Source organism: Furipterus horrens, unplaced genomic scaffold, assembly GCF_987537825.1.
Source record: "Furipterus horrens unplaced genomic scaffold, mFurHor1.1.pri manual_scaffold_4, whole genome shotgun sequence".
NCBI lineage: Eukaryota > Metazoa > Chordata > Mammalia > Chiroptera > Furipteridae > Furipterus > Furipterus horrens.
Window position 1 is genome coordinate 97,955,056 of NW_028327174.1, and position 27,583 is coordinate 97,982,638.

The 27,583-nt window shown below is 45.7% G+C and overlaps 3 protein-coding genes across 6 annotated transcripts; 1 reads left to right on the forward strand and 2 right to left on the reverse strand.

Annotated features, from left to right (window-relative positions):
* Positions 1–980: 980 nt before the first annotated feature.
* TEX52 (testis expressed 52) lies at positions 981–5,070 on the reverse strand. Its single transcript, XM_090275722.1, has 3 exons — positions 4,999–5,070; positions 3,333–3,883; positions 981–1,275 (listed from the first exon to the last, which is right to left on the reverse strand). The coding sequence occupies exons 1-3, from the start codon at positions 5,068–5,070 to the stop codon at positions 981–983; spliced, it is 918 nt and encodes a 305-aa protein (XP_090131848.1).
* Positions 5,071–5,652: 582 nt separating this feature from the next.
* On the reverse strand, positions 5,653–17,923 carry FOXM1 (forkhead box M1). 4 transcript variants are annotated; one of them, XM_090273845.1, is made up of 10 exons: positions 17,769–17,923; positions 15,310–15,858; positions 14,568–14,719; positions 12,825–13,028; positions 11,576–11,704; positions 10,936–10,980; positions 10,237–10,306; positions 9,877–10,052; positions 7,959–8,042; positions 5,653–7,661 (listed from the first exon to the last, which is right to left on the reverse strand). In XM_090273845.1, exons 2-10 carry the CDS (start codon positions 15,809–15,811, stop codon positions 6,636–6,638), a joined length of 2,388 nt encoding a protein of 795 aa, XP_090129971.1. In that variant the 5' UTR covers positions 15,812–15,858; positions 17,769–17,923; the 3' UTR covers positions 5,653–6,635. The 4 variants fall into 4 exon arrangements, with proteins under 4 accessions (XP_090129971.1, XP_090129968.1, XP_090129970.1 ...); XM_090273842.1 differs by lacking the exon at positions 7,959–8,042 and having other exon boundaries at positions 10,237–10,303; XM_090273844.1 differs by lacking the exon at positions 7,959–8,042 and having other exon boundaries at positions 9,961–10,052.
* Positions 17,924–18,050: 127 nt separating this feature from the next.
* On the forward strand, positions 18,051–26,833 carry RHNO1 (RAD9-HUS1-RAD1 interacting nuclear orphan 1). Its single transcript, XM_090275723.1, has 3 exons — positions 18,051–18,133; positions 23,575–23,826; positions 25,489–26,833. The coding sequence occupies exons 2-3, from the start codon at positions 23,659–23,661 to the stop codon at positions 26,050–26,052; spliced, it is 732 nt and encodes a 243-aa protein (XP_090131849.1). The 5' UTR covers positions 18,051–18,133; positions 23,575–23,658; the 3' UTR covers positions 26,053–26,833.
* The last annotated feature ends 750 nt before the right edge of the window (positions 26,834–27,583 follow it).

Here is a 27,583-nt window from a genome sequence, read left to right on the forward strand (position 1 = left end):
GTGGTGTTTTGATTCCCTGCAGGGCTGGAGAAAAGTGGAGACAAAGAGGCAGTGGGGAGAAGGCCAAGAGAAGCCCAGCTGGGGAAGATCACCAATTTGAGGTTTGACAGGGACAAGAAGAGGTGAGGTAATTCTCTCTTCAGAGGCCTCCCAGTTGCCTCCCTGCTGCCTCCTCCACAAGGTCCCTTGCAGGCCTTCCCCCACCTAATCTCCACCAGCCTGGGTCAGCACCTTTTGACCGATGTGGCTTGCCTGATTCCATTTTAGGCCACTTGTCCCTGGCACCCCATTGTAAAAGCCGAGGATTCTGGGGTCAACTGCAGCATAGGCCCAAGGCCCTAATGTAATGCTCCAGGGGAATTATGGGAGACCTGGTCAGCCTTCCTCAGACTTGATTCTGCAATCCTCTAACACCAGCCTTGGCCCGACCTCTGCTCTCCCAAACCCTGTGTAGGACCTGCAACCCAACAGAGTTGCTTCTGGTCTTTGTCCAGACATCAATTAGTCCATGGAGGGGTGGGATTGAAGTTATTTTTGCCTAAAAAGCTTCCTGTACTCTGACTAATCCCAGCCCTGTTCCAGTGGGCTATGGGAGTGGATGTAATTTCTCACCCACATTTCTTACAGTGCCTCTTCCCCTCAACGCTCCCCCTCACACACCTTCTTCCTCCACATTTCCTGTTCTGTCCCTAGGAACGGGATCCCCACTCTGCTCTCCCCGCTCCCTGCCCCCAGTCCTCCCACTTGCTATGAGACAGTCCACCAAGGAAGACAAACAATTTAAAGTTTCAGTAGAGTCTCAAGGAGCCTGGGCTACAAAGGTGGCTTGAAGTTGGGGAGATGGTGGAGAGGCTGTGTTCTGCAGAAGCCCAAGTCCTTCAGCCACCTCAGAGGCTTCTTGCTTAAGGTGCATTGGTTGAGAACACTGGAGTCTGGAAGTCTGTGTGCCCACCATGGTCCCCACTCATACGGAGGCCTTTCTAGGTGTGTCCAGGTCGACTCTTTCTCTTCCTTGAAAAAGCTTCGCTGGGCCGTGCCTTGGAGAGATAGTGGAGGGGCAAGGCAATGCGGTCCTCTATCAGGGTTTGGTAATTCCTTACAAGGTCCTGTGTCAGCGGTGCACTTGGCAGCAAGGCCAGCTTTAGTACCTTTTCCTGATAATGAGGCAGAGGGTTTGGGCAGGGCCAGCTCCTGGCAAAATCATTGGGAAGTGGGTTGGGTAGGAGCTGGAGGCCGAGGGGTTCAAACCTTCCACCAGCTGAGATGTGTTGGTACCTGTTGGGGGGCGAGGGTGTGGAGAGAATAGGAGGTCAAAGGAGAGATCAGGCATGGTGGAAGGGGTGAGATGGGAGAGGGGGATGCAGCCCTCCTGAAGCTGTAGGGAATCTCTTCCATCTATTTACTAATTGGATATTAATCTATTCCAAATGGCCGGTACCCTGTGTGTGTTTGGCATTAGGCTGGAATAATTGTGTTTGGCTGGTCAGTCTTCCATCCTTTTTCCATATTGTAGGTAATGTCATTATCCAGATTCTAACTATTCTTCAAGTCCCACCTCCTTGACTAATGCAGTGCCCGTGGGAAGAAGAGTGAATGCAGCACACATGCTCCTTCTCATCAGTGGTTAATGTGATGTTATCCAAGAGCCCTCCTTGCTCTGTCCTGCTGCCTTCCTCCCCTGGTCCAATGGCTCCCTCTTCTACAGGCCTACAGTATTGGAGTCAACAGTGGGAACTGACTTTGTAAAAACCATAGTCGAATACTGGCAAATTTCCCGTGGCTCAACATGCTTTGTACCTGGTTCTGCAGATAGGCCCTGTTTGCTGTATTCAGTTACATCAGAGATCCTCAGACCTGGCTGCACATCAGAATCATTCTCAGGAGCTTTTTTAAAATACCATGCCCAGGCTGTCCCCCAGGCCAAGTAAGTTAGAATCTCCCAGGTGGGGCTCAAACCTCAACATTTTTCTACAGAGGCCCAGGTGATTCTAATGTACCACCAGAGCTGAGAATGGCCGGGTTTATATATCAATATTCTATTTCCCACAAGATTATAATTATCTTGAGGCTCAGACCTTGCCTGAAATCCTCTGGGTCTCTCATGCTCAGAATGTGCTCTCTCATTGGACAACTGTATTAGAAAAACAATAAACAAAAAAATTACATATTTCAAGGGGAAAAAATAAATGTTCTCTCATGGATCTAGAGTCATTTTAACAATTTATTTTAACCCCTTATGGAACTGTTTAAAAGGAACGACAGAACACCTGGCACTAGCATTTGAGGTTTTTATGAGAAGCAATCTAAATCTCCTCCATCTTCGCCTAGTATTGACACATATTAGTCATCAATAATCTTCATTGCGGGGATAATAGAGAGAAGTCCAAGGTATTGAATAATCTCTCAAAATCGCCAATCATTGGCATTTTTTTTTTAAGATTACAGATCTCCACAGCCTCTCCCTCCAACCCCTCAATGCTTCTGTTAATGCTCTTGGGATTGGAATTTGAGACATTCTATCCTATTCCTCTCCCCGTTTCCCACTATTTGTGCCCAGTGAGTTCCCATCATGGGGAGGGCATTGCGGGGAGCTGCAGGGTTCTAGATTGGCTCCTTTTGCACCACATTCCTGTCTCTGCTCACTGCGGCAGCCCTCCAACCCTCCTTTCTGCCTTTCTGAGAGCTTCCTACCCATGAAGCCTTCCTGGGGGGATGCTCCAGCCCACAGAAATCCCTTTTCTGAATTTCTGTAATAACATCTATTTTTTGTGTAGTGCTTCATACATTCATTAACCCATTTTATCTTTACCTGTTAAGAAAGGCATGGTATTTACCACCCCTCTTTCATCAATGATGGAATTGAGTCAGAAAAACTAAACAATTTGTCTGGACTTTAATCCAAGCCTCTGACTTCTGCTCTCAGTTCTTTCCATTAAGGACTGACATGCTTAAACACCCACTCTTGGTCTCACACTTAATTCTTAGCATGTGTGAGCTTGCCTTGATAGCTGTCTTTCCATGCATGTATGTAGGTGTCTGCCTTTTGTAAGCTCCTCAAGGGCAGGGTCTGAGTGACATTTCTCTGTATCCCCAGGGTCTACTGCAGGTGTTAAGTACATGGTTGTGTCTCCTAATTTTGAGTTAAATAATTGAGCCCCTTCCCTGACTGTCCTTCCCTTGCCTCCATCCCTTCCCTCCAGAGTTAAGTTTTCAGATGACCAGAGGTGGGAGGGTTAGAGTACATATTGAATACCAGAAACAGGAATCAGAGAGGGAGGGGTCACCTGAACATGGGGAGTGTGTGAGCTCCCTGAGGAAGGAGCGCCTCTTACTTCTTGAAGTCCTTTGGGGGCAGGATGTTGCCATTGGTGTCGAGTGGAGGCGCCCTTGCTTCACTCCTCAACTTGAGTTTCTCCACCCCTCTTAGTTCCTTCACTGTCCTGAGAATCAGCTGGTTCTTTCGGTTCGCGTCCAAGAAGATAGGAGTACAACTGATGAATGTCAGGAGGCTGTTTCGACCCATCCAGGAGGGAGGGGGGATGTGGGGCTCTGCTGGGAGGTGGCAGTGCGCCCTGGAGTCCGTCAGCCAGCGCCAGACATTGCTGTCATAGGGTCTGTCGGGCCTGGTGGGAAAGGTGGCGGGCAAGCGCCCCACGTCGAGCCACGTGTGAAAGCCCCAGGTGTGCTCAGCTACATCCTTCCAAGGGTGGATTAGCTGGTGGCGCACCTTGGACTTCATGTCTGTGCAGGGTGGCAGCTTCAGGGCCAGCTGGTGGTAGGCTTGCCGAGTGAAGCCAGGCAATTCCCAGGGCTCATCCGGGAGGAGAAACTCACGCTGAGCCCACGTGTGGGAGGCCGGCAGAGACTCAGGGGCCTGGACCATCTAGAGAGAGACAAAGGGAGCCTGGGGGCACTCTGCCTCTCCTTTCCAGGGGCAGCCACAGAGGAAACAAACTACCAGCCTCCTCAGGACCCAGGACTCTCCTCAGAACACTGATTGCCTGGCAGGGAGCCATGTCTCCCTTCCTGCTCTGCCCGTCAGTAGTTACGACAGCTCCCGATTATTCTCACGGAACTTTTGTCTTTTGTTCTCTTTCCATGCACCAGGTTTGGGTTTTGATTTCCCATCCTCTTTCCTCAATTTGAATTTTCCCACTCTTCACCCATCCTCTTCATTCTGGTGCCCCACATCCCTGCCAAGAACGCGTGCTCCTAACAGGGCACATCAGGCCCGAGGAAATCCTGATTAAAAATGCCTGGTACCAAGCCAAGTGGGGAAGGGAAATTTTTCTCCAGAGATTGGAGCCTGGGTGCTTTTCTTCCTGGACTCCTCCTATTACTTGCTTTGCTGTCACTGGTGCATTGCACTTCTCATTAAAATAGAAGCACATATAGAAAGCAACTAGACTGTTGGTCCCTTACCTTTTCTGTGCCCCAGCCCTTATGAAATAAACAGTAGCAAGTATGTAGACACTGTGCTATAAATACCTATTCACATCTCATTTAATTTTCACAACCCTGTGAGGGGGTGTTGTTATGTATGGTCCTCACCTCAAAGATACAAAACGCAAGACAGTAAATAACTCACCCAAAGTGCCAAGCGAGTTGAGCAGCAGAGCTGGGACTTCGGTCATTTGTCTACACTTATCATGACACTATGCTCTTTGAAAACGCTGCTCCCTTCCGTCCACTCCTAGGACTTTTCTGGTTCCCAAAACTCACCTGCTTCTTGGGCCCAGTCTGCTAAATCATTTCTATGTAACCACACAGTGGGTTGGTCCGGAAGATGTAATAACCAGGTATCTCCTCTCCCCTGTTCTGAGTTCTGAGTTCCCAGTACCATAGGACCAAGAGAGGAAGACAGCAGAGAGCTCACAGGCTGAGGGATCTGCTGTCCTGGAGAAACCCCCCCACCCCACCCCCACCACCAGGGGGAGAGTCACTAGCCCAGTGAGGGTACAAAAAGGTAAGCCCCAGAGATGGGGCCCTACCCACTACCTGCAAGAAAGGTTCTCTGACATGGGATGGATTACTCCGCCCTCTGGGTGATCTTCCTGGACTATCGGCCATTCTTCTGGGTCTGATGGCCAGGAGGGGCAGCTTTGTAGGGAAGACCTTTCTGGCAGCATTGTTTGCTGCTGGGGTTGCTATGGTGATGTTTCCTGGGTGGTGACGAAGGGAGGAGGTCTCATCAGGCCCTTGGGCCCTGGCTACTTCAGGTGAGACAGCCAGGGAAGTCAGCCCTGACTTTCCAAAGATGGTAATTAGGGAGCTCTTCTGGTGAGGGACTTGCCCAGGGATGCCTGAGGAGAAAAGCAGGGCAGGCTTTCAGGGCTCGGGTTGGGGGTAGAGCTGGTTATGAGGCACCTGTAACTGGGCCCATCCTTTCCTAATATTCTGGGAGGTCTGCCCTGTGTCCTCCTTCCTCTTTTTGGGGACTGGCTGTGCAAGACAAGTAAAGGGAAAGCTGTGAATTTCTGTGCTAGAAAGATTGTGCCTGTGCAGGGTGTGGTGGTGATCCACACTAAAGCCCTTTACACGTACAGGTGCTTCATGATGGCTTCAGGCCTTGCTCTACCATCATGATCACCCACATTCTTTCCCAATCCTCCTTATGCCTTTGGGACCAGACACCGACACACCACAGAGATCAACATTTCCACCCTGGATTTTATTGAATAGTAGTTACAGTAGTGTTCTTGAGCTGGCTCACATGCATGTGGTCAGCTGGGGCCTAAGGTGGCTTTTTGTAAAGCTACGGAGCATGCTAAAGAAGCCAGGCAGATCAGGGCCCTTTTAGCCTTCTCAGGCCTTGGGCCCAGTTCTCGTCCGTACTAGACTCTCTGGCATAATTAGGGACGTTATCAGAGAAACATCAAAGGTGCACATCTGGGCAAGCACACTCTGCTTCAGATGCATCCATTCCCCACCCCAGATTCAACTCTTGATGTTATTACAAAAGACATTTTTACCAGGATTTCTTCTTGCAGGAAAGCTGGCTTGGGAAGATGGGGAGATGGGAAGGGCAGTAAGAGCGTCCCTGGCAAGCAGACATACTTGTCTGCCTGCCTACAGTAAAGAACTAGAGGCAGGTACCTTGGGCTTGGAGGAAACCTTGCACTGCAGGCACCCCCTTCTCTAGGAACTAGAAGCAAAGCAAGGAACAGAAGCAAACTGAAACCCCTGTCATTCTGGTAGTCTGTGGATAATGATCTAAGGAAATAAGCTTACATTTAAAATTAGAGGATAGTTTGGAGGATATATACTATTTACAAGGGCACCCTGCAAGAAGCAGGGAAGGTGAGACTGCTGGGTAAGAATGCAAATAGTTTTGGAGTTCCTAATCTCTTTTCATGTTTGTTTCTGCTATGCCCACACTTCAGCTCTCGCAGGGAGAGTGAGGAATCAAGGTTCTCTAGGGGAGCATAGGATGGCACAGAGTCCAGGCTCCAGGGCCTCGATGCTTGCAGAGGGCCTAGTGGCGGCTGTGGCAATGATGTCTGCCTTGGCATAACTGGGGGCTAGAGGAGTGGACAGTCCCTGCTTGCTGTCCTTACTCAGAGGCCTTGGATGGCTCAGCTCCATGAGTGCCCAGAAGTGTGGACAGCTTGAGCAGCAAGGGTAAGGTTGGGTCCCTAGCGCAGCTCAGGAATGAACTGAGCCCAGTTGATGTTGTCAGAGCCCAGAGGGTCCTCCTGCAGTCCAGGGAAGCTGATGTCCAGCAGAATCTTGCTCAGGCTGTCATTCATTGTGTCCAAAACCAGGCCTTCTGTCAGGGAACGGTTGGCTGAAAGGTTGGCAACCTGTGGCTCGGGGGATCCTGGCTTGGGGACTTCCATATCTGAGGGGCAACAGCTGCTGAATGGGTCAGAGTTGAGGTCAAAGGGCTCAGAATTGAGGAGTTCTCGGGGTGAGTCAAAGAGGGGGATACTTTTCAGTGGGGTAGCACTGAGATCTGTCAGCCCCAGGGCATCAGGTAGTGGGCCAAAGGCGCCCTGCGGGGTTCGTACTGGGCTGAAATCTAGCCCCTCTACTTTGGCTGGGGGTGTAAGCCTCCAGGATTCGGGGGTCACGGGGAGGACAGACTTGCTTGGGGTGGAGGAGATGGGCAGCGTCTCCTTAATGGGCGTCTTAAAAGGTCCTCCCTCCTCCTGGGAGTAGCCAAAGTGGGAGGCAGGCACGGAAGACTCGGAGGGGAGAGCAAGATCAGTGGCTCGTCTGGAAGTCCCAGGGGCCTCTGAGAAGAGCAGCTCGGGCTCATCCACACAGGGAGGCAGTAGGTGCTGCTTCCTCCGAGACCGGCTCATCTCCCTCTTCTCCCGCCGTTTAATCACAAGCATTTCAGAGACACACCGGGCTGGAGACCTGAGTCCACTGTAGGACCTCTTGGGTCTTGGCGTGGGAGAGTGGGATGAGTCGTCCCAGGATTGGGACAGGTCCTCTTTGACAGATGGGCATGGTGAGGGCCACTCTATCAGGGGCGGACTCTCCACCTTCATGGGCCTCCCTAAGTGTGGCATTTCCTCTCCGGGCTGGACTTCCTCCTCCTTGACAGACTGAACTGGAAGCAGAGGAGACAGCCCTTCTCCAAGCAGGAGCTTCTCCTCTTTCACTGGCCCTGCAGTGGGCAGAGGGGCTACCCCCTCATCAGCTAGCAGCACCTGAAAGGGAAGCAGGGACAAGATGAAAGGGAGCGCTTGAAGCCTCGAGATTCAACCCAGTCACCAGGGGGACACAAGATGATGACCAAAATAAGTGACATGCTGCTACTAAATCTCTCTTTAAAGTTTTAAAAACTATCACATATAAGAATATATGATGAAGGTAGTAGTTCAATTACAGGGGGAAAAGACAGAGCATCTAATATGGTCCTGGCATACGTAGCTATCTGAGAAAAAATAAAATTGGATGCCTATTTTATTCCATATATAAAGACAAAAGAAAAATTAAAACCATACAAATCCTGAAAGAGAATCTAGGAGACTACATGTACAATCTGAGGGTGGGGGTGACCTTCTTAACCAAGACTGGAAACCCAGACGCTGTAAGAGAGAAAAGAGACATATTTGACTATATAAAAATTTAAAACCTTACTGTGGCAAGAGAAACTATAAACCAAGTTAAGAAACAAACAATAGAAGTAAAAGAAAAAAAACTTCAACACAAAAGACAGAAGGTTAACGTTTTAATAACAAAGAACTCTCACAAATCATTAACAAAACCCTATGAAAAACAGGCAATGTCCATAAACAAGCATCTAACAGTGACAATCCCAAGCAGCCAAACAAAACAAGAAGATACTCACACTTACAAATAAGCAAAGAAATATGAAATAATTTTATGCACATTAGATGGGCAAATATTAAAAAGATTAATACCAATTGCTAGCAAAGACACAGGTCTTGTCATATATTGCTCATGGGAATGTGAGTTATCAAAGAATTTTTGGAAAGCAATCTAGGAACATTTGATAAAATTTAAAATACCTCTTTACTTAGCAACCTCATGTCTGGACCTCTAATCCGCAGAAATAAAAGCACTCGTAAGAAAATACTTGCAAAGATATTTATTACAATGTTGTTCATAGGGATAAAAAACTAGAAACAAAATGTGCCCATAAAAGTGGAATGGTTGGAAAAATGATGGCATAGCCACACCATGGAATATTATGTGACCATTAAAAGACAATGAATTAGAGCTTTGCCAAGTGACTTGAAGAATTTCCATGAGGCAGAAAAGTATTTGTAATATAATCCCATTTTCAATGTGTGTTGTGTGTGTACATATAAAATGGCTATGGCTATGGATGTATGTCTATTATAACTAAGCATGGATAAAAAATGGAAGCAAGCATAGTAAATTGTCAATGTGGGTTATCTTGAGGAGCACGGGAATGTGGGTGAAGGTGGGGGAGGAGAAGTGGAGGGGAAGCAAAAAGAAGAAAAGGGGGAAAAGACTTCACGAAAACAATAACAATATACATGCTACAATCGTATTAATGTACACATATAAAATAATATATGATGGTATTTGTCATTTCATGTATATTTAAAAAAAAAAGCAAACCCAAGTCTCTAAACCCATTCTATTTCCATCTCAGTGAAGGGGGTGGAGCCTTTCCCTACTTTGTTACAGGTCAGCTCCTGCTCACAAAAACATCTCTAGAGGGTTAGGTCCAGACTTGGTAGCCCATCAAAATATGGTCTTAACTTACCCTCTTCACCTTCCTCTCAAACTAGACCCCTGATGCTTATTGACCGGGGGCGACCTCTCCCCCTGGGGCATTTGGCAATGTCTAGAGAGATTTTAATTTAATTTTCACACGGGTTGGTGAGGAGGTGCTCCTGGCATCTAGTGGGGAGCACCTAGTGGGGAGAGACAAGGGATGTCACTAATCATCCTTCAGTGCACAGAACAGCACCCTTTCACCCCCAGCAAAGGATTATCCAGTCCTAAATGTCAATAGTACCAAGGCTGAGAAACCCTAAGCTGGGCTGACCAGTTCACTCCACTATTACTGGCTACAAACTGGCATTTCCTGCCTCCATACTCTCTCCCCTCTTGTCTGTTTACCCAAATCCATTTTCTTCTAAGACCTACTTCCTTTGAAAACTCTTAACTATCCCAGCCCATCTATCATAATGACCTTGTTTGAATTCTTACAAACTCATCAGGTATGTATGGGCTTTCTGACAACACTTATATTGTAATCCAAACTCCTTTTTAGCTTTTATAATGCTATTAAATTTTCCTTTGTTTTTATGCCGTATCTACCCAACTAGATTTATAAGCTTCTCAAGGAACACTTGGTAGAGTGCAGTTGCAAGACATAGGTCCAACGCACTTAATCCTCAGGAGAAAAGAGAAGCCACTCACCTTGGGGGCAATACGGACCCGCTTGCTGTGGCGGGCAAGCTCTGAGCTCATGAGTGAAGCTGCTAGGGGTAATGGCACCTTTACCGAGGGCTGTAACACTAGCGGCTGGTTCACTGGGAACTGAATTGGTACCAGGTATGAGCTGACCCGGGGTAGCAATGGCTTCATCTTCCGCCCTAGAAGGAAATAAGGAGAAATGAGGGCTGGGGGTCCAGGGACACATCCCTTCTCAGTCCCAGGAGCTGTGCTCTCCTCTGGACTCAGATCCCTTTGAGCTAGGTACAGAATCCCGGAGTTTGATCCCCTAAAGATATGCCCCCAGAACAAGGGTTAGCCTGAGGCCCACTCTCCCATACTAACGTGCGCCCTGTGGGAGTTCAGTTTTGATGGTCACATTCCGGCGGAGCTCAGGATTGGGTCGTTTCTGCTGCTGTGTGTGGCAGATAGAAAGAGAAAGAAACCTGGGTTAATAAGGTGGGGGGGAAGGCGGGATAACCCACCGGCTGCTCTGGTACCCATGCAATGAGCTCCCTGACAGCCCAGAAACCGAAGCTGCTCTGGGAGGATGCAGATGAGCACTGCCACCAAAGCCTGGTTAGTGGGAAAGGTGGACAGCACAGAGATGTACAGTAGCAGGTCCCAGTACTTCATCCATGTGTCCTCACCCACCCCCACGGGATGCTGAAGCATGTAGCTCTATGAGTGGCAAAGGAAAGCCAGGGTGAAAGTGAAAGAAAACATCGCCTCCTGCCAGACCTATGCCATGCACTGTGGGTGCTGCTCGCACCAAGCTTGTGGCACGTCCTCTTGCCACACCCACACTGCTGAGTGTACCTTCATGATGCCGAAGGCGGGGGAGGAGAAGTGGGCATGGGAGATGAGGCGGCAGTGGCAAATTTCCTCACGCCCAGAAGCTCCAGGTGCTCTGCATTTAGGGTTGGCAGTCACAGGGCCACAGGCTCCCTTCCCCTGCTGAGGCTTATCCCTGTCCACTAAAGCCATGCTGAGCAGTGAAAGGGAAACAAGGCTAAGCCCCGAGCCAGAGGGAAAGACTCTTACTGATTCCAAGTGCTCGGGCGATTGTGGAGACCCTGGGTCCAGTGGCTGGTGGCGGTCAGGCATTGAGGGAGAGAAATGAGATGAAGTTACCACCAGCATGGTCAGTCAATCTGACCACATTGGGAAAAACATCTATTGCTGCTTGATGCTGAGGGCCATGCTGGACAACTGTCCCTCCCAGCAGAACAGTTATGGGGCACTCTGAAACCCGAAAACAATTGTTCCTGAAGAGTTGTTCTGCTGGTTCAGTTTCTGGTCTCCAGCCTGAAGAAGGGCTTTTTTTTTCCCCCTCTGCTTAAAACCAGAAGCCCCATGACAAGAGGCTTGGGAAGTTGTATTTTAACAAACATCCCAGGCAGTTCTTATCCACAGGGCAGTGAGGGAAACACTGCCCCAGGAAGTCCTCTTATTTGGATCCAAGCTGTCCTCTCCATGGCCTGGTCTAGCACTAAAGTGCCTCATTTGTTATTTGTCAACTATACTCAATTCAGTGAGCTTTATGCAAATCACCCATGGGCTGGCTGACTTCTAACTCTCCCCTAATCAAATAAGACCAGCACAAGGACCAACTGTTTCCTTTTGAGATGGATTTGCAATCTCCAACTCTGGCCTCATTTATAGAAGCAATCAGGACACTCACCTTAAACACCTGATCCAAGGTCAAGTAGCGATTGGCACTGGGGTGAATGGTCCAAAAGGAGACCTTGCCATTGGCAGATGTCTCTCGAACAAACATGTCATGGAGAGAAAGGTTATGGCGAATGGAATTCTGAAAGAAGAAACAACCAGTTATTGGCTACTTTAGCTTCACCCTGGATGTTTCCTGAGGGGGAATCGGCCTCAGGTCTCATCCACTGTATGCAGTAACAGGCTTTGTCAAGTGTCCAACTCTCTCCCTGACTTCCAAGTTGCAGAGCTGTTCACCTCAGCGATAAACCCCTCTATCCTATGGGAATAAAGGCCAGTGCCATTTTGGGGGTTGGTGTTAAAGAACCGGGTAGCTGTCAATGCCCTGGAAATAGTGAGACTGTGAAGCAATAATCAATAGCCATCCCTGGCTGGTGTGGCTCAGTGGACTGAGAGCTGGCCTGTGAACCAAAAGGTCGCTGGTTCAATTCCTGGTCAGGGCATATGCCTGGGTTGCGGGCCAGGTCCCTGGTTTGGGGTGTGCGAGAGGCAACCGATTGTTTTTCTCACACATTGATGTTTCTTCCTCTATCTCTCCCTTCCTTCCTCTCTCCAAAAAATAAATTTAAAAAGCTTTAAAAAATTTTAAAAAATCAATAGCAATATAGGTGAGGAAAGAAATTAAGAAACTAGGAAATTTAGAAGAGGTAAAAGGGTGAAGTTAAAAGTTCTGCTGTGGGGAGAACAAAACAAAAAACATTTGGCTTGGAGCTGAGTATCTGCCAGAGGACCTGAGTTGTGGCTCTGACATTGTAGTGTGAGCTACAGTGACTCCCAAGCATCTCTGTGTTCCCATGAATAAAATGAAGAGAAAAACCTTTGCCTTCTAGAAATATTGTGACATTAGAGGAAGTGAATCATGAGACTCAAATACAGCATTGTTTTTAAAAGATCTTTTCATAAAGCTACTTAGTGGCTCCAGCTGCTGTTCAATGTAGCATAAAAGTGGGCTTAGTGCTATACTGAAGAGTGCCAGTAAACCTTAGGTAGTGACAGACGCAGTGGCCGCAGAGTTCTTATTGACGATTTTGCCAGGATTCAGCAGGATCAAGTCATAATCCAAAAGATACAGATGTTTATATAGTTCTAGCTTCCTTTGCATTTAATGCACCCTCACACTGGACACAAAGTGCTGTACATCTGTGTAGACAAACTAATCGGGCCAGAGCGACATAAACTTGGGTTGTTATGGAACACAGTACCTTCCAGCCTGGTTTGGCCATGTGCTTAAAGTATGGGAAGTGGTCCTCGATCCAAGTGTAGATGTCTTTCAAGGTCATGCGCTTCCTCTCGGTGCTATTGATGGCAAATTGTATCATGGCCATGTAAGAGTACGGGGGTCGCTCAGACACAGAGTCCTGCCAGGATGTTGATGTACCTGGGGGCTCCTCTGGGGGCTCCTCAACCTGAGGGTTGTGAGAAACCCGAGGGAGAGAGAAAAGGGAATGACATGAAAGAATTCACAAGACCTCCTACAGCCCTCCTTGAAGAGCATTCCCTAGAGAAACCTCTTATCCCATAAAAATGACACTAGAAATAAACTCCTCCGAGACCACTGTTCCATAGAATAAAAGTTTAGAGTTAGGAAGGATTCTAGAGATGATCCAGTCCAGTCCTGACAATATAGAACCACTTTTCTGTCTTCATTCGTTTTGTTGAAGATATTGTCCAAAGATAAGTGTCCAGTTTTTGGTAGTTGAAACCTCTCAGGAAAGTTTGGGTATATGTTATGATTCTTAAAACATTGGTTTTACACAAAAACCACACCCATTTTTCAGACATGGGGGCCAAGACCTAGGTCTTAGTTCAATTCTTTTTCCTGATGTGACGTGAATAAATCTATCTTCTTTCAATGTTTATGTGAGAGAAATATTTGAGTATAGGAGAGAAAAATGTCTGCAAAGAACACATTTGACTACATCTTAGGCACGTATCTGATCATTTACACTTTAAAATATTGAGCTTTAAAAAATAAATAAAATATTGAGATTATAAGTTTATATGTTTATTTAATATATTTATATACATAAGTTTATTATATTTATGTAAATAACTTTATCACATACACAAGTTTTAAGTGAACAGCTCAATTTTTATGTATGCACACATCCATGTAAATTTTCACTTTGAAAGGTTGTGGAATGAATGATTAAAAGGAATAACAACAGAATCTAGGTGTGCAGCAACTGTGAAAAACCACCTTATGCCACACAATTGGGTCAAACCAATCTTGACTGCTGGGGAAATTTTTTTTCCATTTTTTTATTGTTGTTCTATTACAGTTGTCCCATCTTTCGCTGGGGAGAAATAAAAAATTCATATTTAACTCACTTTATTTTCTATCCATATATCTTCTAAGAAAACTATCTGGTTCAAAATGCTGTACTCCTTTCATACTGTTGGGTGGCTCTTTTAAAGTTTAGGTGGCTTTCCAAACTAAGAGCTCTTCATCAGTTCCTGAGTACCTACTAAGGGTGGAGTACTTAAACTCAGTGTTGATGGAATACAGCAAGTCAGAGGAATCTACCCTCAACAAATTTTGCAGATGGGGGAGAAATATCGCTAGCAAAAATATAGCTCAAAAGTTATACAGAATCTGCCCTGGCTGGCGTGGCTCAGTGGATTGAGTGCCAACCCATGAGCCAAAGGTTGCTGGTTCGATTCCTGGTCAGAGCACATGCCCAGGTTGTGGGCCAGGTCCCCAGTTGGGGGCGTGCGAGAGACAACCACACATTGATGTTTCTCTCCCTCTGTTTCTCCTTCCCTTCCCCTCTCTCTAAAAATAAATAAAATCTTAAAAAAATAAAATAAAGTTATACAGAATTGCACTGAGTACTAATATCAGCCCTTGGAAATTCTGCTGCACAGGCCACTTGATCCATTTCCCTTCTTAGCAGTTCCCTGCACGGGTTCTGATTTCCCTCGTGAGTGACAGAACAATTCACCTTGACCTGACTCTGCTCCAAATGCTGATTCTCCTTTCCCTCCATCTCTTGCTTGATGTTGCAGGGGCCCAGGCCATCAGAACTCATCTTTCCAAGCCACTGGATGTTGGTCAAGCTGTTGTTAAGAGTGCAGCCTGTTGCCTCACCGCCAGCTAGAGGGGAAATAATCCAAGATGTCACTTAACTGTCTGATCTGATGCCCCATAGGCCCATTGAAATTGGTGCTTAGGGAACCACCTCTCCAAGAGCTCTACCCTTAGCGACAAGGGAATACGTACATGCTGTGGCCCTGAGGTACTCTGCCTCATTATGGATTTCATGAGAAACTTAGGAGCATAGTTCAAGGTGCATTTCAATCTGGCCACACTGAGTCTTAGAGATCAGTCAAGGCAACCTTATAAAAAAGTTACTGAGAATCTGCACAGAGAAAACCACTTTTCCTCCTCATGCTTCCGTGTCCTCTTTTATTAAGATGAAGATTCCTACTTCTTTATAGTCAAAGGGAAGGATAAACAAATAAAAAAATATTTTTCCAATATAAAGAAGGCAATTAGAAGTCCTAAATAACAATTACAACCCTTTGGATAGTGCCCAAAGAATCTGGGTCAAGGTTTCAGAATGACTTTCCCCTGGTTCAGGATACCTGCCTGTCTATTGTAGGCATCAACATGACTGACTACAGTCTTTGCCACCAAAGGGGAAAGGCTAAGCTCCTCAACACTTTGCTTTGCAGACCACATACCACAGTTCTCCCATCTCTGCCCGAGAAGGGCTCCAGGTGGTCTAGGAAGATTCACATCTGTAGCTGCAGGTTTTGGTCCCAGGGTTCCAGTGATCACTTCTGTCCTCTTGTGATCATTGCTGGTTTGGGCTTGCGGCTGGAGTCCTGGAGGGTGAGTAGGGGCTCCCTCACAGCTGATGAGGATGAATTTGTTGGGCCCATTGCTGCCACACTCTTTTCCTTTGGCGGTCAATGCTGTGATGATGCTCTGAATATTGGCATTATTGGGGATCGCCACCACTTGGGTGTTGGGCATTGTGGGGTGGTTAATAATCTTTATCCCAGCTGGAAACTTGCAAGAGGTGGGCTCTGCCACATCCCTGGAGGCCTGTGCTTGACCAGGCTGTTGTTGGGCAGGGGGCCTCTTAGGCTCCTCCTCTGATGTTTCACGTGGGGCATTTTGAACAGGAAGGGGCAGCCTCCGTCTTTTGAGAATCAGTGGCCGATGGGGGCTGGTTTTCATTATGAATCTGTGCTTTTACTCTCCATTGAGAATCACAAGCATGGACCCTGAAAAGTGTCAGGAACAGCAGGAGGTCAGAGATGTGTTAGGATGAGAAGGAGATTTTGTTAGAGAGAAGCTTTCCTCTTCCTATGACCAGGAGCATGAGCCCATAGGCCCAAGCGAATGCTTCTTAGGCCTTTGTAAAGACCTCAGACAATAGAGAGATAAATTCCACTGACAAAAGAAAGCTAAAAGTGGATCAAACAGAAGCAATTGAAATGGGAAGAGTGGAATTGGATTGAACATAGGTCAACAAAGGTCTTCTGGAAGCTTGAGAATGTTTGGCTATAGAAACAAGTGGGGCACTTACAAAAATGTAGAAATGTCTAGTATTGCCTACTAAGGTACAGATGGTTTGCAGTGACTATAGGGACAGGAATGCTGCGATAGGAGGACATTTGGTAATTAGGAGTCCTGACAAAACTTTCATCTCATTCTAGGATAGAGCCTTTATACCAGTGGTTCTCAACCTTCCTAATGCCGCGACCCTTTAATACAGTTCTCATGTTGTGGTGACCCCCAACCATAAAATTATTTTCGTTGCTACTTCAAAACTGTAATTTTGCTACTATTATGAATTGTAATGTAAATATCTGATATGCAGGATGTATTTTCATTGTTACAATTGAACATAATTAAAGCATAGTGATTAATCACAAAAACAATATGTAATTATATATGTGTTTTCTGATGGTCTTAGGAGACCCCTATGAAAGGGTCGTTCGACCCCCAAAGGGGTCGCGACCTACAGGTTGAGAACTGCTGCTTTATACTTTTATGTCATCTTAGTTTATAAATAAAAGGATTAGTGCCATAGAATCAGGGGAGAAAGGCACGTTGTACCACTGCACTCTTGCTACACCACTGAAGAAACCATCCCCAGTTCACAAGACCCCAGGTAAAAGGGAAGCTGCTCACTTTAAGGTAAAGTTGAGCAGATTGTACACTGGATAACATAAGACAGGCTGTTACACTTGCAATGTGCTGTTACCAATATGCTAAGGTGGTTGCGTAGTTAAAAACATAGTTTTATCTTTTTAAAAACTTGTACTTTGTTGATTTTAATAGATATATAGAATACTCTACCATTATGTGAAATTGTGTAATCCTATTTAGAGATACTTTGACAAAGGAATGGGCTGTCTCTTTTTTAGAACACCTGATATCTCCCTAAAAATGATCGTCACACTCACGACATTTGTCATCTGCCTCAAGTTTGCAGGCCCTCTCTACTGACTCCTCCCTTTCCTTTATATCTAGGTTTCCTCTACCTCCAAATCTCAGTTTTACCTCCACCTTCTATCTCATCAAGCCTCCCTTCTCTCCCATTAATCCGTAGATACTATTATCCCCTTCCTACCCCACTGCCCCAAACATATCTTCTAAGGCTTAATTCTCCCTTCTACTCTCTGACCAGCCTTTTCCTAACATGCCAACACTTTTTCTGGCCCAGGAACCTTCTAGAATGACTCCTCTGACCCACTCCTATCCTGACCAGGGTTCTCAAGAACCAGGAGAAGGGTCCTTTAAGAGGCTGAGATGGAGGCAGTGGGTGATAATGGTGAGAGCACCTGGAAGCAGGGGAATGTGCGGGCCGACTCAGCTCCATCTTCACCCCAGTCACAGTCGGCCTAGGAAAGTAGGCCACCCCAGCCCTCCCAAGGCTGCGGGCATGGTGCAGAGGCCAAACTCCCAGGGAAAGACGAAGGGTGCTTTGAGAAAGATATGAGGACAGGCCAGGGGGTTGGATGCAGAAAAAATTGCACCCTCGCCCAGACTTCCTTCCTGAGTGGTCCCAAACCTCCACTCTTGTCCCGCGCCCTACTGCTAGACTCCCCGACCGCGGCACCCGAGATCTTGCTCCCTGCCTGCGCCAAGACCCGGCCACAGCCACCATTCCTCGGCTCCCGCTCACCTCCCGACTGCAGTCGCCGTCGCTGCCGGGCTGTGGCTCCTAGGGCGGGGTCCGGGCTCCTCCAACCTGCGGGCAGAGCCAGGGTGCCGGGCAGGGACTCGCGCCAAGCCCGCCGGGTCCCCGGCGGTGCGGGAGGGGTGGGGAATCCCGGGGGATCCCGGGAGGGGAGGGGGTCCCAGGCCTGGGGCCGGGGGTGGGGTCGGGCACCGGAGCTTTCAGTTTGTTCCGCTGTTTGAAATTGGCGCCGGCGGAGCGTTGCGGTCACGTGACGGAGCGTCACCAATCCGGCGCCGGGCCTTGTCTCCGCGTTCTGGGCTCGAACGCGGCACGGCTGGGGGGTCAGCGGCCCGGACGCCGCCGGGCGGGTAAGGTGGCTGGGCCGGCTCGTGGGGAGGGAGCGGCGTTGGGATGCCGGGAGGGCGCCGGCCGGGCTCCGGCGAGGGCGGGCCGCCGGGCACCTGCGGCGACGGCGGCGCCCGCGGCGGCCCGGTGAGCCCGCTCTGTCTTGCGCGGTCCTGTCGCTTCTCTAATCACCCTAGGGACCCTCCTCCCCGCCCCCCTCGGGATCTTCCTATCGTCTCTTCTTCTTTTTCTTTATTCCTCCCTTTTCGAAGTCTGCCCTGGTTGATTTCCTTTCTGTGGGAACTTGTATACCAGGAACCAACAACCGAAGATCGTCTAGTTCCCCCGACCAGACTCAGAGTCCCTGAGGGCAGCATAAGATCTCACTCAAGTTTCCAACATCTTTTTAAAAATTGCACACCGTACACCTTACCCCAGCTACAAATCTTCACATACTGATCTGTCTCATCTCCCCCAACCCCAACAAAGCCAATCCTTTGTATACACTAAAGTACTTGGTTAACTTTTTCAATAAATCGTGTTGAGCACCTACTAAGTGCTAGGCCCTGCTAGGATACCATGGCAGAGGAGGTTTGAGTTCACTGTCTAATGGGAGGAAAGAGGGAGCACAGATGTTTTCGAAGAAACAAAAAAGCTAGTGGAGGGTTATAGCTGTGAAAGGATAAATTAGAAGTCAACGATAACTTTGAATGACTACATAAACAGGAGATCTTGGCTTAGGTAGGCCAGGAAAGGCTTTTCTGAAGCACTAAATCTTGGTTGAGATCTGATATCTTTATCCAAAGAAGGAAGGGAAACCCTTAAAGCAAAGGGAGTAAGGTGCGGTGTGACAAGCTGTGTGGCAGGAGGGAGTGGTGAGTACAGAGGCTGAAGAATCTGGGAGGAGTTTGAACTAAGAGACCTGAGCAGGGTGTGGTGTGAGATGGAGCTGGAACCCCAGGCAGCAGGACCTTAGTCGTAACTAAGGAGTTGGTCCTTAGGCAAAACTCAAAAATTTTAAGCACAAGTGAGTCAAGACCAGATGTGCATTTTTCCTTCAGCTAAGACAGAAGGATGATTTATTGTATACATTATGTTCACCCACAACTGAGAATAGAACCAGTCCAGAATGTCACAGGTCTTGGGCAAAGGACCAAAAGGGACTTTTTGTAAGAGCAGGGTGAGTCTCTCAAAAGGTGGTCGCGGTGATCGGTTGGCATGTATGCTGTAGATCCATTGAGAAGTTCTAGATAGCGGGCATGCAGTCCAACACTTTGTACTAGTGTTCCTGGCCTCTGGCTTCCTTTATTTCTGCTCCTGTAGCTTCCACGGGTGCATAAGCTAGTGGTTCACTTGGAGCCCTGCTGCTGCTTTTGTGTTTCACCTGGTGCGTTCTCTTCTTCCTCTACTTGGCTGTAATGGCACAGAGGTTTCTAAGATGGTGCTAGGGTTGAGCCAGATGTGCATTCTTAAAAGGTCTCTGCAGGGGGTGCCAGAGTGGATTAGGGTACAGCAGTGAGGCTATAGCAATTATCCAAGCCAGAATTGTTGGAACTAAAAGGGGGGGGGGGCAGAAAGGGGAAAGGGTGCATTATTGAAGACATGTTTAAGAGGTGTTGCGTCTGATGGGAGAGGGGAAAGGGAAATGTCAGTGTTTCTGGATGCAAAACTGGATGAATAATGATACCATTTCCCTGGAATATAATCACTTTTGTGGTGGGGGTGCAGGGGAAATGATCATAAGTCCAATTTTAAACATGTTAAGTTTGAAGTGCATTTGAGCCATCTAGTTGCTGTCAAACAGGCAGCGGGATATATGGGTTCTGAGTGTGGAGAATAATAAGCTGAATATATAAATACGTAAGTCACCTCCATCTAGGTGGATATTGAAATGTGAGCAGTTAATTGCCTAAAAAAAATGTAGAGTGTGAGGAAGCCTCCAAAGCACACCCAGAGGGACAGGCCTTAGAAAGCAAAAGGAACTTGATCTCTAATTACAGAAGAAAGGGGATGGATGCAGATATATTCCGGTTTGCATGACTTCTGGAAAATGTATTAACTTTGTTGTCTCCTGTATTCAGTGGGAAATAGGCCATTTGTTGAGAGAGAAGGAGAGTTCTAGAGTTTAAAGAAAGTGGAAAAGTGTTAAGGTAATCTTTGTGGACAATGAGTTGATACATAAACATAGGATTGTTGCTCAACATAGTGTCCACTTGAGGCTAGTTAATTTCAACACTTCTCACTAGTCAGTGAGTACTCATTGCTACCGCTGTCATCTCTCCATTGGACTTCTACAGTATAGCCTTCTCACTGGGTTCCTGCTTCCTTTCTCCCCCCTCCCCCCAACCAAACCTTTTTCACAAAGGGCCTCAAGTAACCTTTTTTAAAAATCCTCACCTGAGTATATATTTACCTATTTTAATTTTTTAAATCCTCACCTGAGGATATTTATTCATTGCTTTTAAGAGAGAGGAAGGGAGAGAAATATCGATGCAAGAGAGAAGCATCCTATATGTGTCCAGACCAGGGATTGAATCTGCAACCTAAGTATGTGCCCTGATTGGAAATCAAACCTGCAACCTTTTTGGTACATGGAACAATGTTCCAACCAACTGACCCACCTGGCCAGGGCTCAAGTTAACTTTTAAAAGTGTAAATCAGATTATGTCACTTCTCTGCCCAGAACCTTTCAGTGGCTTCCATTACATTAGGAATAATTAAATCCAGAGTCCTTAACGTTGCCTATAAAACCCAGTGTCACATGGACTGGTTCTTACCCCCTACCACTCTCCAATTCAACTCTGCTGACCTTACTGCTTCTTGAGAATTAGACATATTCCCACCGTGTGATCTTTGCGCTAATCCTTCTCTCAGCCTGGACTATTCTTTGCTCGCATCTTTCTATTGTTTGCTTGGTCTCCTTTCTTCGTTCAGGTCTTTGCTCAAATGCCAGTTTTTCAGTAGGCTTTCCCTGACAACCCTGCCTAAATTAGCGTATCCTGTTTGATTTTTCTCCTAGTTCTTATCACTTCCAACTAAGATATAAGTGCCATAGGGCAGGGGTTTAATTTTGTTCTCTGGTATATACAGTTGTCCCTCTCTATATTGTGGTTCACTTATTGTGGCCTCACTGTATCGTGGGATTTTTAAAAATATTATATTTAATTACTTATCGTAGATTTTTCGCTATATCACGGGATTTTGTGGTACTGTATATGTATGTTGTTAAATTACGTAGGTTTAAGAGTGTAGACCATGTTTAAGAACATAAGTCGTCGTCGTCGGCAGCCGTCCGTCTCGAGAGACGATGGTGTAGCTTCTTAAGAGTCTATCTGCACCGCCGAGAATGGCTGTGCAGTCCGACTCGGGAGTGACACGGTATCTGTCTCCTCCCGTGTTGAATTGACATCTTGCGATGACGCTGGAGTGTCCTCTCCAGTGAAGCTGAAGCTACAGAGCCTGGGCAGGGTGATATGGAGGGTCTGCTGTTGCCCATGCAGCAGACCCCCCCCTCTCTTCGCAGCTGAAGGGTCCAAGGGAAAGACGGAGTCAATACAGCTTGGCTTCAGGTGCGCCGCAGGAGTTGCCGGTGTTGACTACAACGTCAAACCGCCTTAGGGACTCCGGCTCCGGATTTTCTGTCGGGGTTTACTCCCTTAGCCTTTCCCCTGAAGAGGTATGCCGCAAGGCAGCGGAGGTTTTTTGGAGTCAGAGTTTTCCTTCTCTGAAGAACATAAGTAGTGTTTATAATAAAGTGTGGAAAAGGTTAATAGGGGAGTGGGAAAGGTTAATAGGGGACTGGGAATGGTTTATAAGTGTGTGGCAAGGGTTTATAAAGCCTTAAAATATATATAAATACTAAAATAAATGTAAGGTTCCTACTTCACAGATTTTCACCTATCGTGGGGGTGTCTAGAACGCAATACCCGAGATAAGTGAGGGATCACTGTATTTACAGCACCTGGAGCAGTGTCTAGCACACAGTATTCATTCAGTAAATATTTGTTGAATGAGTGAATGAACAAATAGGTATGTTTATTACCTGTGTTGTCCCTAAAATGTTAGTTTCTTTAGAGTAGAGGCTTTCTCTCTTTTTTCTTTACCTGTATCTCCACTGCTCAGTGACATAAGTCAGAGTATGTCATTTTTTTGTTGTTGACCAAAAAAAGAATCATGAATGTATAGGGAAACCAATTTGCCCTGTTGCGTGACTTTCTAGGTTTAAGATGCTCAGCCGCACCTCCCATTTACCTCTCTACCTATCGCCTTCAAACTTCTGTCCCACCTTACACTGATGAAGCTCTTATTAAAGCTCATCTGGTTACTGGATTCAATGGATATCTTTTTAGACATTTTATTACTTTCTCAGTCCTGTTGCCCAGCCTCCCATCTCCACTGACAGCCCAGGTTCAGACCTCATCATTTTTCACTTAGGTTACATAGTGCCTTTCTAAAACTGGTCCTCCTACTTGCAGGGTACTTGTTTTCTCTTTTCACACTGTTGCCAGGATGATCTGTCTAAAAGACAAAAAATAAACAAAACGGTTATGATATATATAAGACAATTGAAAATTTGAACATTTCTGAACACTTGATATTAAGGAATACACGCACACACACACACACACACATACATATATATATGTTGTGTTAATTGCAATGATATAATGACTGGGAATATCATATTTTCTTCACATAATACAGGGGTAGGGTGTAGGAATGGGTCAGGATTGACCACGCATTAATGGTTGTTGGAGCTGGGTGATGGGTAGGCTCATTATATTATTTCTGTGTACATTCAAAATTATCTGGGGTGAAAAGTTAAAAAAAATCCAAGTGTGATCATATTGTTTTGCTTGAAATTCTTCACTGACTACTTAGGCTAAAATCCAAATTGATATGGTACACCTGGTTTTTCTGAGCTAACCCTGACCCCATGTCCATCCTCAATTCTTGTCATTCATCTTTTCATATCCTGTGTCTAGCTACATGTGGTCTGTGATTTCCTGAATTCATAGGCTCCTTCATGTCTTTGTGTTTTTTTATGTACTGCTTTTTAGCCTGGAGTGTTCTCCCTGCTTTTTGGCTTTCCCTTGCCCTTCATACCTCGGTCAGGTGTCACCCTTTCTAGAAAACCTCCCTGGGAGTGGAAGCATTGGTCCCATTATTGTAATGGTCTTTCCCACTGTTGGACTTGCAGCTCTTTGAAACAGGGAAAGTCTGACCTCTGTGTCCTTACAAGAGCTTGGCACTCAATAAGTGATCGTAGACTAAATGATTTTTCATTTTTAAATTCCCAGTACGTGCTCAAAAAGTGTTCATTGAACAATTGTTGAATGTGAACTGTGTTTTAACTTGATTTAGGTTAGGAAGGTGCGCTCCCCACAGCTTTTGGTAGAATGGTAAGTTGATAGTAGAACTGGCTGACACAGTATGAGGAAGAGCTTTTGTTTCTTCTCTGCAGGCATGGATTGGAATTGGAGCCTCTCCCTTTACCTGACTACCGCCAGCACCATGTGGTTTCTAACCGCTGTTCACTCACCTATTGATGCCTCCCAGAAAAAAACGCCGCCAAACGTCCCAGAAAGCACAACTGCAATTCCAACAACAGCCACTGGAGGGCGCCAAACACCATTGTGGATCGCCGCAGCTTTCCATCACCCACACTAGACAGGTGCCCAGCAAGCCCATTGATCACAACACCATCACTTCCTGGGTAGGCTATGGGATTCTTACTTTGACTTTTACTCTGTTAGGCAACTAAGAATGTTGACTGTCCTGCCCCGTGAACCAGGGCCTCCAAACAATAAGATCCAAAGGGGTAGGTACAGGAGGCAATATACTCTTTCTGTCTGTTGTCAGCCATCTCTTCTGGTATATCTTCTTTTCTAAGTTCAAAGTGAAAAGTTAGAAAAGTTCAACTTGGATTGGTTGGAATTGGAGTCCCCCACCCCATTCCTCTGAAAGAGTTTAGTATAAAAGTTTCACTATCCAGTAGCTGGGTGAGAAAGCCAGATATATGGCAGAACTAGTAAAAAATGTGACTGTTTCCTGAGCTTTGTGGAAGAGGTTTAGAGCTGAGTATTTTATTTACTGTTTAATAGATTGAACCTTGGAAAAAGAAAAACCACAGAAACGGTATATGCCATATTTTGACAGCTTAAAAGTTCTGGGAAGACACTATAGCTACTACACGTCTGGGAAGTAGTATAGCAAAAGGACCAGACAAAAGCATAAAATCTGCTTAGGAGTACTTAATAAATATAATTTGTTCAGGATTGCTGAGAAGAACCATAATATTTGCTTCATGGTTGTAGAAGAAATTTAAATGTTACACTCCTGTGAATGAGAAGAGGAATGAACATCTACTGAGAACTCATTATATGCCAGGTCCTGTGCTACTTGCTTTCCATCCATGATCTCCCTATTCTTTCATTCAGTCATTCATTCTTAACTGGGGGCCTTTGTGCAGACATTCTGCGAGGTGCTGAGATCAGTAGTAAATAAGACTGCTGGTTTGTGCCTTTGAAGTTTAAAGATAGTTAAACAAGTTGCAGCTGTATGGCGTGATAAAGAAAAAGAGGCATTGTCCACTTTCTTACACAGAGGAAACTGAAAGCCTGAGAGATTGAATAGATTGCTCAAAGCTCATATCCCTTTCTATTAATATCCCATTAGACAGGTATTTTTGTTTTATGTCCCTTATAATAGCGGGTCCCATTTAGGATTCTAGTGTCTGGTCATTGTATATATTGGGTTGACCAAAAAGTTCATTTAGTTTTTTCCGAAGGATGGCTCTACTAGTCTTAATTGTCTTTAACTTCATTCAAAACAATTTTGTTAGATTGTATTGTGACAACTGTCATATCAGCGTGCATTTAAAAAAACTTACCAAAATTGGTGAATTTTTGTGTAGCCTTTTTAATATTGAAGATGGAAGAAAATATGCAACATTTTCAGCATATTATGCTTTATTATTTCAAGAAAGGCAAAAATGAAACTGAAACACAAAAAAAGAATTGTGCAGTGTACGGAGAAGGTGCTGTGACTGATCGACATATCAAAAGTGATGTGCAAAGTTTTGTGCTGGTGATTTCTCGCTGGGCAATGCTCCATGGTAGGGTAGACCAGTTGAAGTTGATAGTGATCAAATCTAGACATTAACTGAGAAAATCAATGTTATATCACACGTGAGATAGCCAACATACTCAGATTATCCAAATCAATGAAGTTATTGGTGAAAATGGAAAAAATGTGTCTTTTATTTTATGGAAAAAACTAAATGGACTTTTTGGCCAACTCAGTAGCTTCTTCCCTTAGGTTTGTACTTGATATGTGGCTTTGTCACTTTTTTTTTTTTTTTTTTTTTAATCCTTAGGTATTACCTCAGTTTGATACAACAACAGAAAGCTGGTTCCTAGCCAACGGGAGACAGAAACGTCATCATCGAGACCAGGCAAGACATTCAAGTCGAAAATCTACCACCTCCAAGTTTCCACATCTAACATTTGAGAGTCCACAGCCTTCTTCCAGTTCAACCACAGTTGGGAGCCCCTTAATCCAGAAGTGCCCCAGTCATTCAGAAAAGGACATATCCAGAAGGCCTTCTGTCCCAATGTCCAGTCCGCAAAGCTGTGAGGAACTGTCAGCACACGCACTTCAAAACTTACCTTATATGTTCATTGCACCTGATATCCAGACCCCAGAGTCATCTCCTGTGAAGGAGGTCCCTGTTCCCCCAGATGAGAAGGAAAACAGCCAGCCAAGCTGCTCCCTTCACACTAGTATTCCCAAGAGCCCAGAGCCTGGGCCTGTTCTGGTTAAAGACACTCCTGAGGAGAAGTATGGCGTAAAGGTCACATGGAGGAGACGACAGGACCTGTTTACTTACCTCAGGGAGAGAGGGAAGTTGAGCAAAAGCCAGTTCCTTGTGAAAAACTGACTGGATTTTTCAGACATCAGTAATCTCAAGAAATTGATTGCTGGTTTTCATAGAGTTGCTAAAGTCACTTTTCTGGCTTGCAGAAGAGTATATTAGTAGAATAAAGTGAAAAGAATACCAATAACATCAATAGAAAAAAGGCATTTTAATCAGAGCCTTGGAGTCATAAGGGAATTCAGTTCCCAGATTTGCTTTTTAAAATATAAAGTTTTTAGTTCACAAACTGTTCACTTCATATTTTTCTCATATTAACTGTTAAAAATTTTTAAATGTAACTTTAAGATGTGTGTAAATAAATGGTTGCAGAAAGTTAAAATAACCCTGCTTGCCAACAATGCAGCAACACTGCCCTCTCCACTGTAGGTGTTCCTTAATAGTTTGCTTTAACTACTACTCATTAATCCTTGAATTGCCTCATTCAAACTAATTCATTCCGCATTTTTGAGTACCAACTCTGTCAGGCTCAGTGGCAGCTTCCTCTATGACCCGATGGATGGAAAGAATCAAAGCAAACTCTGTGACTTTATACTTGAGCTGCTACCAGTGCAACCTTGGCTCTTCGGCTGAAAGGCAAGATGAAGAAAGGGCAGCAAGCCCTGTTTTATTGACTACAGTAGAATCCAGGAGATAGAGGGGCCATGGGTAAGTTACTTAGGCTTGCTGTGTTTTGAGTTTTTATTTCTAACCAAGAAATCTGTAAATATTAAATAAGATGGCAAAATGATTTCTTGGTGTAACTGTTTAAAATATATGTAAATAAATGTGGAAACTTTTCAGAGAATACTATTTACTGTAAATAATGTAGGACTGCTCAGTCAACAAAATATCTCCATTGTTCTTTCATTAGTACAAATAGCATCTCATTCAACTCCACTTAGATATAAGAACCTACTTCTGTGTCAGGTTCAGGCCAAGCTAGTAGACAAGCAAGGATTATTATATTTTATGGATGGGAATTTGAAGCACAGATAATAAACCATGTTCAGGGTCACACAGTGGGTAGAGGCTGACTGAGCCTGTGCAACACTCTGCTCTCCTAGCTTGTGTCAAGTTCTAGGCCTTTTAAAAATTCAAAACCAGCCCTAGCTAGTGTGGCTCAGTTGGAGCATCCACCTGTAGCCGAAGGGTTGCAGGTTCAATTCCTGGCCAGGGCACATGCCTACGTTGCAGGTTTCATCCCCAGTCCAGGTGTTTATGGGAGGCAACCGATCGATGCTCCTTTTTCAAATTGATGTTTCTCTCCCTATCTAAAAGCAATGAAGAAACGTCCTCGCATAAGGATTTAAAAAAGAAAAAATGAAATTCAAAACCAACGTGGAAACAACTTTGATCTTGTAATACTATAGCTAAACTCAGTGTGCAATAACTTGTCAGAACGTTTTTTAGGGATTATAATGCAAATTGGTGGTGAGAAAGGACGTGATGGTTGGGACAAGATTTATTGGAAATAAGTGTACAGATTTAGATAGCCGATTTCCTTAAGGTATTTGGGTGTGTGAAGATGGTCCATGGGCTGTAGAGAGGTAAATGG